The sequence below is a fragment of the Sphaeroforma arctica genome (assembly GCF_001186125.1).
Source record: "Sphaeroforma arctica JP610 unplaced genomic scaffold supercont1.177, whole genome shotgun sequence".
NCBI classification, from domain to species: domain Eukaryota; class Ichthyosporea; order Ichthyophonida; genus Sphaeroforma; species Sphaeroforma arctica.
In genome coordinates, this window is record NW_014040381.1 from 25,285 (window position 1) to 36,227 (window position 10,943).

The following is a 10,943-nucleotide window of genomic DNA, read 5'->3' on the forward strand; positions in this document are numbered from 1 at the left end:
TATATATATATATATATATATATATATATATATATATATATATATATATATATATATATATATATATATATATATATATATATATATATATATATATAATATATATATATAAAATAAATAATACACACACACACACTTATATATATATATATATATATATACGGGCGGGCACTTCTGCGAGAAGCACGAGTACAGCACATTTAACTGGCTACCCCCTCGCCATGCATCATAGGTCTTGATTGATCACGCAATACCATACAGTAAAATCACAACCATAACCCTTTCACTATCACATTATACCACGCACGTGACACAACACAACTAACAGCTCGTCACGTACAAGTAGCGATCTAGACATGTATATGCACTCAAGTGTATGTATGTACATATCAAAAACCCACCTCTCGTCCGGCACTTCTGCGAGAAGCACGTGTACAGCACACTCAACGGGCCCCCTTCCTCACCAAACGCCGGCATGCGCTGCAAGACGTCTCGCAGCCGTTTCTTCTGTGGCATCCTCTCTTTAGCACTGTGTGCGTGTTTGCTTTTGTGTGCGTGTTGTGTGTGCTTGCTTGCTGCACCACCCGCTCCTATCCGCTTCACTACTGCCGGGAGTTCTGCCGATTTACTGCTGGTGGTGTCCTCGGCTGTTTTGGTCTCAGAGATGAATTTCGGGCTTGAAGTAGACCCGATTTGGGATGATATGGACAAATTGGTTGGGGTCTTGCCACCCGAAAAGGCTGTATTACTGCCTAGTATAGTAGTGTTATTATCTGCCTCCGAACTGTCAGGGCCAGTGCTGGTATTGGCAGTGTTCGAAAGCGTTAGACCAGTGCTGTGTGTGCGCGCTTCTCTGGTTTTGGGTGTGGATGCCACGGAATTTGGGGCTGATCCGATTTTGGGTTTTGGTGTGTTTGCTGTTGAACCCGATTTCGGAGCCCCGAACAAAAATCCTGCCAGCTTGCTAAGATTATCGAACGCCTTCATCTGATGGAACGTTAACAAGCAATTGACGTTAAATAAACTTTGCATAGTAGCCACCCTGTTATTGTTCTTTCAGAATATGATGTACTGGCAATAACAGCACTTGAGTATAATCTTGCATGGAATAGTCCCATTGCCATTGTGAGAAATGTTTGTATTAAACGGGTCACCCGCACCAAACTGTGCACTAGTGCCAAGGTGGGTAGATTGTTATTTAACATTTTGGTGTGTCAATGATTGCCTGGACGCACAATACTTCGTACGTTGTATCAAAATTTCTACTCTAGGTCTATATACAAACGTTTATGTATGTATTTGCGTGCGTGTATGAATATGTATAAGTATATGAACATGTGCAAGTGCACACATACCTTCGGAAATGGCAGCGGAATCGTCGGCGCGGCCAGGGCCATGGCGGGGTCAAACTGTTCACTGCACACGTCTAGTCTGGGGTCTAGCTCAACCTGTTCCTGGTTATTTGTCCATTGCTCAGATCCGGCGGGTGTGTCCAAGTCGTCCGCAAACAACCGCTTCGCTTCTGGGGCTGTATCGCGCGGAGTGGACCGTGGCGTGCTAGAGGGAGGGCTGTGGTTATCTTGTATATTAGCTGATTGTAAGAGTTTGCTTCAAATAATGATCATATACACAATTGTATGCATCTGTAAATATAGTAGGAGCTTTTATGCGGGGACGAGGGAATGTTGCGTGAGAATTAATACACATGCCCATGAACATATAGCCAACCCCATCATCTCTATGGTGTTTTTCATCAATCCCATAGCGCTTGACACACTAAACACGCGTGCACAAACACACACACACACACACATATATATATATATATATATATTGCACACGTACATATAGCAGTATTGAATACACGTTTATAGACAAAAGACCTACCCCATGCTCTCTCGGTGGTGTTTTCCATCAAGACTATAACGAAGTCGTTTGCTGGCTGCAGGTGTTTGCCCGTTCCCGGATGCACCGTTGCCATGGAAACCGCGTCCGCACTCGCTCGCCGCTCTTCTCGCACTCGCCCTCCCACTCTCTGCGTGGCTATTGCTGCCCACATCGCTGCTACCTATTTTATGCCTACCTGCGCTATCGCTACCCATATCAATACCACTCGTATCTGTAGAACCACCCACATCGCTCCGCGGGCGTCTAAAGCCACTATCACCCGTATGTGAACCGCGGTTGGTACCACTATTTGGGACTGTACGTTGAGCTGTGTGTGTGTCTGAAGGGGTTTGATTGCGTGCATGTGTGTGTGTTGGGGATGTACCTAACTTATCGCGTGGTTGTGATGTGTCTATTGTCGGGTCTCTCTGTGGGGGCATACGTGACTGAGTATACTGCCTCGCTTCGCTTCCTCTTCTCGCACGTTTCACCGGAGCACTGCTATAAACATATTGCTCTGCTACTCCATCCAGTGCCGCAGAGTGCCGTCGTTTCTGCGGACGTCTGTCGGTAACGTTTGAATCAGTTAGACCCGGCATGTGCGTGTCACCACACACATCATCGAACGCCCTCCCTGTGCGATGTGCAACTTCGTTCCTATCTCTCTTTGCGCCACTTCTAGATTCTGTGTGTATCTTGCCTTGTTCGTTACCACCCTTATCTACATCACTTCTAGGCTCTGTGCATGTTTTACGCTTCTCGTTGGTATCCTTCATTGCATCGCCTGCAGATTGTACGCATCTCCTACTCTGTTCGTTTCTGTCGCTATCAGCACTATGCGGGGACTGTATATGCCTATTGCTTCGAGCGGTCTCTTGGGTCCTGTTTCTATCACCTGTGTCTGCGGATTGTCTTGCCATCCGTCTATCCCCTTGTTCTTTGGCATTAGTCTCGATTTTTGTGCGTGTGTGTTGTGTAGTCCTCCGCCTATCGCTCCGTTCGCTACCATCGTTCCCATATCCCCCATGGTTGGTAGGTCCAGACCTCCTTCTGTCCTCTCGTTCTTTGTCCTTGTTCTTAATCTCTACGCTCGTGTGTTGCATAGACCTCCTCCTGTAATCTCGTTCTTTGTCCTCGTTTTTACTCTGCGTGTAATTGTATGGTGAAGACCTCCGCCTATAGTCCACTTCACTATAACTATCCTTATCTATATAACTATCCCTAGCTTTGCCGTATGTGGGTTGTGTATACCTTTGCCTCTCCTCCGATTCCGTATTGTGGCACCCATAGTCTCTTTCTGCATGATGCATAGACCTCCGCCTGTTTTCCATCTCATTGTGTTGATTCCTATCGTCTCTGTCTAATTGTCTGATTGTCCTTTGTCTGTCCTCTGTCCTTTCGTTATTAGTCCTCTCCGCTCGCTCTGTGAGCTGTACAGACCTCTGCCTATCGCCTTGTACTGTATCATCCATCCTATGCTCTGTGTGTGTGTGCTGTATAGACCTTCGCCTATCGCCCGCTCCACTGCCACAATCCCTGTCTCCCCTGTGGCTTTGCTTATTGTCTATTTCTTCATGCCTAGTCCTCTCCGCCCACCCTGTGCGTTGTGATTCTTCATGACTAGCCCCATCGGCCTTGTCGCAATGTCTCACACCCCTCCCCTTGTCCTCTTCTAGTTTGTTATCAGTCCCATTTTCTCCTCCTACAGGCGATTCAACATGTCGCTGTGAAGTCATCTCCGCCAATAAGTGTGTGTCTTTAGTGGGCTTTCGCATACATTCTGACCATGTAAAAATATGTATGCAAAGGCTCACTTGCACCCGATGCGTACTATACAACTATCCTGTCAGTCATCCCTGTTCATATACTAAGAAGGTTACACATATATTTGCCTATAAACAAGTATTGCAGTAACTACAGAAAATATTAAATATCAACACCTATGGAATCAAATCATATTTTATTTATCTATATGGTGCCCCATAGCTTTTGGCGGGCTGTATACTAAAAGACATTCGGTACTTATTCATTGCGATGTTCGGTACTTCTTAGCCTGTTTTTTCTCTCGAATAAACTCTTCACGCGCTCGTGCAAAACATGTCACGTCTTTTGTATTTCGTTTCTTGTTTTTAAACGGCTAAAATTTAAACGTTTATGTGCACTAGGTAAAGGGTTATACTACTACAATAACTACATGCAATATCGGGATTTCAACTGGCTGTGGTTCTCAGCGAGCAGCCTATATTTTTTTACGTTAAAACGTATGAAATAGAACTGCCTTTGCGATTGCGTTCAACGTTTATTGCATGGGTGCAAATTCCGAAAAGTAAACAAAGAAGACAAATAACGATACTATATCGCTATATATACTTGGACCAAACCAGTGGAGTACAGCAGATACTATTCGAATCCATTGTATTGATTATAAACTTGTAAAATGGGAGTTGTACACATGTTTTCTTGCCTCATGACGGCCAGTGTGCACGCATATGCCGCCTGGCAGTGTTTGGATATGGCGCACAGTGATATGGTAGGTGGATTGTTGTTGCTTGTAAGAAACTACATTGTGGACAGTAGTACCTTCCACGTCACAGCAATTTATTTACATATGTATTTATGTATATATGTATGTATTTATGCATGCTTGTATGTATGTATGTATGTATTTATGTATGTATGCACGTATGTTTAATGTATATATATATATATATATATGAATGTATTTATATTTATATTTATATATGCTTATATATATATATATATATGTATATATAAATATATATATATATATATATATATNTGTATATATATATNTGTGTATGTATGTATATATATATATATATATATATATATATATATATATGTGTGTGTGTGTGTGTGTAATATAAACTGATCTATGAGTATGTATGTGCTTGAATGTATGAGAAACCATCTGCGTGTATAAATTCGTATTGAATTGGTAATTATCGCATTCCAGGCCTATTATTCGTATGCCCATACTATTCAAATTTATAAGAAGTATACCTGTAGATTGGGTAAGATTTTCTCATCATCTTCTCAGTTAACTATACATTCGTGCTAGTGGCGCTATCTTGATCGAGACTATTATGTTTGTTTAGCCGCACATGCTCCTCAATAGTACGAGTATAACTTGTGGAGGCCGAGTTTCTGCTGCTGATTGTAAATTGAGGCTGCAATTACTCGACGTTGTTAATATGCAATCGTTCATCTAATTTGGTCTTTGACCTCTTAACATGAATTTGTTCATTGTCTTCAAACGTAAATCCGATCGTTGTCCTCGTACGCAAATTTGGTCTCTGTCCTCGTATGTGAATTGGACCATTGTCCTCGGACGTATAGTCGGTCATGATTGGAGTAACTATCAGGCTTGTGAAGTTGTACTTCCATATTATGATTAATCGTTGTCAGAATATCGAATTCCTAACAGTTTCTGATCTTGCTGGTGGTTCATCCAGGACCAGATATGCAATTGTCTCCGATTCTATTCACCCTAATCCCAATTAAACGGCTTTTTTCGACAGGAATTGGAAATGAGATTGGCCGGCGCCCTGAACTTCATGATCTGTTCACTAATGGTGGTTCTGTCTGTCTCAGGCAACAACTGTACACAAATTGGGTAAGTGTAGCTTTCGGTTAAATCTGGTATGTGTATAGAATAACGTTCGCACTTTTGTGTGGTTGCGTGGGCAGATTCTTCTGGTATTATTAATTGGGCCCGGACGTTTTCTTCTGTGTGTCTCTAAAGTAGCTGTGAGTTGTCTATTGTAGTACTCATTACCTACCAATGTGTTATGAAACAGCTTAGAGCTTTAATTACCCACATACGCATATATATTTATATATTATATATATTATCGATGCTAATATCTGACACCGGTATCCCACTGTATGTTCCTATGGACACCTGTCTGGATAACTCCCCGAGTACTACATGTGAGGCACGTAGTGGATTGGATAGGTATGGTGTATTGCTGTCACCCCATCGCACAAGTACATCCACACAGCTAAGATGTTTGCTTTCCGGATAGCTGCCTTTGATATACTTTGTATGCTAAATTGATTGATATTTTATATTGTTTAGGGTTGCCATCACTACCAGCTTCAGTGAGTTTGTGTGCGCTCTGGTGATCATCTTCTCGATGATCGACCGCAACCAACTGACGGAGAAGACCATGGAGAACACTCTACACAACCTTCAGGTATATATATATATATGTGTGTGTGTGTGTGTGTGTGAATGTATATATGTATGTATGTATGTATATAGCGCATCTTTATAGATAAGTGTATGTGTATATATATAGGACCTTGTAGTATATCCTGCATAACCTCCAGGTATACACATGTGTGTGTGTGTTTAGAAAGCGCACTTTTGCGTATATTATGTATGGGTATAGGGTAATGTTTGAGCGAGTGAAAGAAAATATTTTGCCTCAAACACATGGTAAACTGCCAGTATGAAGTGGTGACAGTAGGTATACCAGTATTTCTACTACGTGTAGACCGCAGTATTGTTTCTCCGGACCTTGAGAGTTGTGGTCTGGCCCTGAGGTGAGTGTAGATCAGTGCGTGGTTACAAATGTATATGTTTATAAACACGCCGTATGCAGTAACTATGTGTTGGCGTAGAGATGTGCATACATGTGTGTACGAGTAAACAGTATGTATATATATATATAATATATATATATATATATTAATTGCTGCCATTGCCTATCCCCAATCCCAGGAGTTCGGCAAGGGAGGTGCTCTCACCACGGAATCGACGTCCTTCCTGTGGGCACTGCTCCTGCTGTGGCTGTGTTCTCTGCACTGTACAACTGTGTTGTGTGGCATGTGTTGTGGCGGACGTACGCAGACCACTACGAACGTCCCCCCTGCCCAGTCAAAGGATGAGAAACAGAAGAAGCAATAGATTGCAGGCTAATCGTACGGAGACCCTTGTAATGTAGCTTATGAAGCAATAGACCCCACGAACGAACAATAAAGTTAATTCGACGTGTGACCCCTTTTTTCATCTCTGTATTGTGTGTGAAGTGAGGTGACAGTGTTGTGGTGGACGTACGCAAACCCCTTCAAGTGCCCCTGCTCAGTCAAAGAATTAAATTAGATTGCACGCGTACAGAGACTATTATCGCGCTGCTTCTGGAAGATTCAGCACCATGAAGTAGGTGGGTGTGACGATGAACTTTGTTTCCATAACAGTATATCGTATGGGCAGTCATGATGACACTGATGTTAAACCAGTGCACCCGTGCAGAAACAGCAGATTCAGAAGGACTCGGCTGTTATAGTGCGTCTGTATAGAAATTTTGGTATACCATCACTAGAGACATATAAGCCAGGAAGATGTAGCTAAGTGAGTGTAAATTGATCAGGTGATTTTGCTTGTACGCCTATTTCGTGCACTGTCTATATTAAAACAATTCTGGTAATGATGTGAACGAATTCGAGATGTACATATAAACCGAGCTTTTTTCTCAAATATCGCTATGCTTTCAGAGCACCAAAATGGCATATTCTCGAGTGAAGGTCCTATCGGGCAGCTTGAGATGGTCAACTCTGTGCTGTATCGTTGTTGTCAGCCTTCTAAGTTTAAATAAACACTTCCCAATCCCGGTTAGAAAGCGTGTCTCATCTAAAAAAAAAAGGGGTTTTTTTATCTTTTATTATAGTTAAATACTCCAATTGTGTCGCAAATGGTACTGGAACGTTCTTATATATCCTCGACAAGGGCTTAAAAAAGATTCTCAGAAGCGCTGCGACAGTGGTTTAATTCCGTCACCGCTATCTCCATTGCCATAAACCCACACATCGTTGGCCCATACACGTAATCAATTTATTGGGTGCCGTTCTCAATAAACGGCTTACTTAATTTTATCTGAAGACAAAATAGATTGGCATTATCACTGTGTGCCGAAGGGTGCTCAATGTAGTGGGTGCTGTTCTCGGCCCCTATGTCCAGTGTCGCCATAGTAGGCTTGGTTGTACCGTCATAGTCCAGAGTCCAGACCAAATAAGGCCGTGTCGTCAGCATGGAGAACTGCACAAGCATCCACTTTAGAGTACGGGTGGACTTCATTATGTCAGTCTTGAATAAAATCCAACTTACACAGTCCACAAGGGGCTTATACTCAGGCCAGAGTACTTACTCGCCCGTGCTGTTGCTGTAATGGTATCACTTGTGCTGACATTGTCACAGCCTTATAAACGACAGTTTTAAACATCAATGGACTGCTATGACCCCTGCTATACTGCCAGCGATCACGTGCCCCAGAGATATCAGCAAGAGTGTGATCTGTTTAGGATGTGCGTGTAAGAGAAAAAAAACAGGTAAGTATATACTATGACAGAAAAGATTGATGGGTACGCACAGGCAAGTGTACACAAAGCAGAGATACAACTAAAATATTGATGAACATCAGTCACCAATTCAAACCAAAATTTGAAGGCAAATAAAGGCTAGCTTAGCAGTGGGTGCACAAGTTGACACAGCACATCCTTTCACCCACGACAAACAAATCTACCTATTGCTTCCTCCTTCATACCTTGTAAAACGTTGTTTCTTTAAAATCATTCTCATTTTCAGCATCGCAAACAATGTTCTTAACACCTCGAAGTTGGTCTGCATTTTCTCTCGTAATACAATGCTCTAAATCTACTACTATACTTTCGGTCTAATTTGGTGTTACAGATTTATTCGGAATTGAAGTTCAATCAGTGACTGGACTCAATTTATATATAAAGATTCGATCTCTTTTGCAAATATCCCTCCAAGAGGGCTCCACTGGCGCTCATGTCCTATTTCTATCATTACTATTTACATTAGAAGAGGGTAAAGAGAAATCGAAAGGAGGCTGTTAATTTCTTATCATAGCCCTCTAAAAAAGAGTGGGACTCTCAGTCACTCAGAAGTAGAGAGTAAGAGACCGAGACTCTCTGAGTCACTAAAATAGTATGTATTGTTTGATAAATATTCTCAAAACTATGAGTCATCAAAGAGTCATAACACTATATATGTTTCTATTATTATAAAATATGTAACAACTATTTGCATTAAAAATAACATGTCCCTCTGTCTCTCAGAATTGATTTTCATCCTGGTGCCGCCGTGCCGGTCCCCGCCTGCCCGCCGCCCGTGGAGAGAATCCATTTTTTATCCAGCGACAAATTCCAGAGTAGAGAGTAGAGTACTACTACTAGTAGAGAGGCCAGAGGGCCTCAGGGCCATGGTAACTAATAGCTATTGGTCTTTTGTTGTCAATTTTTAAAAGTTAAAAATAAACAGAAGTAAAAAAACCATGTTTTTGTAGTGCAAAAAATGGGTCATCCGTGAGTCATTCTTTTATATGAATAGAGATCAGATTTTAAACTCGCTAATAATAATATTAGGGGCTACACTAAAATGACAAAATTTTGATTGGAAGATTTCTTGGAAACGTGCTATGTATGTCATGACCCTCTAGAAGTGTAAAATTTAAGGGAGAACGGACAAGTCCGTATGTATGTACAACAAAATATAAAAAAAGTATAGCCTTCTTCTAATAAATTTTAGACTATTTTGTTTTTTGTTTCATTTTTTTAAACAAATATGTATGTATTTTTGTAAATGAATATTTGAATATGATTGTATGTAGATCTTGTACATATTTACTTAATCACTAAAAGCAATAGCTATTAGGTCGCTCAGAACTTTATTGATTCCAAATAAAGAATTAAATGAAGCTTTTTATGCCCATTTACGACCCAGTACATGAATATAGAAAGGCCCAATACAAGAAACACGATGTGGTACCAGCAGTAGAAGAGATAAGGATATTGGGGGCTTCCCCCACCCCCACCCCACAACAACAAAAACAACGAGAGAAAAAAAAGGGGAAATCTGAACCGAAACGTGAACCTAAATTGAAGTTGCCTTTAAAACCATGAGGCGCGCTTTCCCAAAAGAACAAGGGTACGAAAACCCAAAATTAGAAAATAACGTAAAAGAAAACGAACAGTCGAACCACCCCCCCCCCAAAAAAAAAAGAAATTGGAAATCTGGATCCAAACGTGAACCAAAATTGAAGTTGCAGTTTAACCATAAGGCGCGCTGTCGCAAAACAAATAAGGGTACGAAAGTCAAAAACCCAAAAATAAAAAATAACACTTCTCCCTTTCTTCAGAGGTTTTAGTTCCCCACCGACGTCAGCGGTGTTATATTTATGACGTCAATAATATCAAAAAGTTTATATATATAAAAATATCCAACATCAACGTGTAACAAACACAAGAGTGAGGCCCTGAGGCCGTGAGCCGGCCCCGAGGGCCGAGGCTCTTTTTTTATATAAATGAAAAACAAAATATGATTCCGAATCTAGGCTTCTGCTTATGTCAGTTGTGAGCTGTCACAGAGTGAGAGAGGTGCAAGAGCGTGATTTGAAAGTGTTCACCAGAGTACACGACTCATATATCAGTACTAGACACAAGAGCGTAAGGCCATGGTAGAAGGGTCATGGCGACTTCATCTTAATGAGACAGTTTGTCAAATCAGCACGATCGACTGAATTTACTGCCGTGTTGACGGGCCTTTCTATACAGGAAAAGGATTCAAACGAGTCCACCAACTTACGAGCTTCAAATACCAACTATGTACAGTCACGGCGATTGCTTTATAGTATGTAGTATTTAATTTATGTAGTGATTTGTTAAAAATACACTTCAGCCGAGTTTTAATAAATTGTCCGCAACACTCGAGTGTCTGTGAACCATTTACAGACCATCTGTCGCTATAACATAGATTTACATATTTGGTTCCGCTATATTGAATACTGTATAGCGTGAAGGGAATATGCTCTCGATTTTGCAATAATCGATTATCAATTGCACGCAATTAAGATTATCAGTCTTGGAAAACAGAACTTTGTGTGTCTTTAAGTTCCGACCCTTTGTGCGGGGTCACTCGACGTGCTGCTTAGTTGATTAAATTTCAGTGTAGACCTTCGTCGAATATGTACATATAAATGTGCACACATACATATACATATACATGTGTA

General features: G+C 41.3%; 2 protein-coding genes across 2 annotated transcripts; one reads left to right on the plus strand and one right to left on the minus strand.

Annotated features, from left to right (window-relative positions):
* Positions 1 to 321: 321 nt before the first annotated feature.
* Positions 322 to 3,623, minus strand: SARC_03460 (hypothetical protein; the record flags this gene model as incomplete). Its single annotated transcript, XM_014302726.1, has 4 exons — positions 322 to 350; positions 402 to 987; positions 1,356 to 1,608; positions 1,888 to 3,623. 4 exons carry the CDS (start codon positions 3,621 to 3,623, stop codon positions 322 to 324), a joined length of 2,604 nt encoding a protein of 867 aa, XP_014158201.1.
* A 646-nt stretch (positions 3,624 to 4,269) lies between these two features.
* SARC_03461 (hypothetical protein) lies at positions 4,270 to 6,912 on the plus strand. The gene is made up of 4 exons (XM_014302727.1): positions 4,270 to 4,417; positions 5,430 to 5,524; positions 5,990 to 6,107; positions 6,638 to 6,912. The coding sequence occupies exons 1-4, from the start codon at positions 4,325 to 4,327 to the stop codon at positions 6,821 to 6,823; spliced, it is 492 nt and encodes a 163-aa protein (XP_014158202.1). The 5' UTR covers positions 4,270 to 4,324; the 3' UTR covers positions 6,824 to 6,912.
* The last annotated feature ends 4,031 nt before the right edge of the window (positions 6,913 to 10,943 follow it).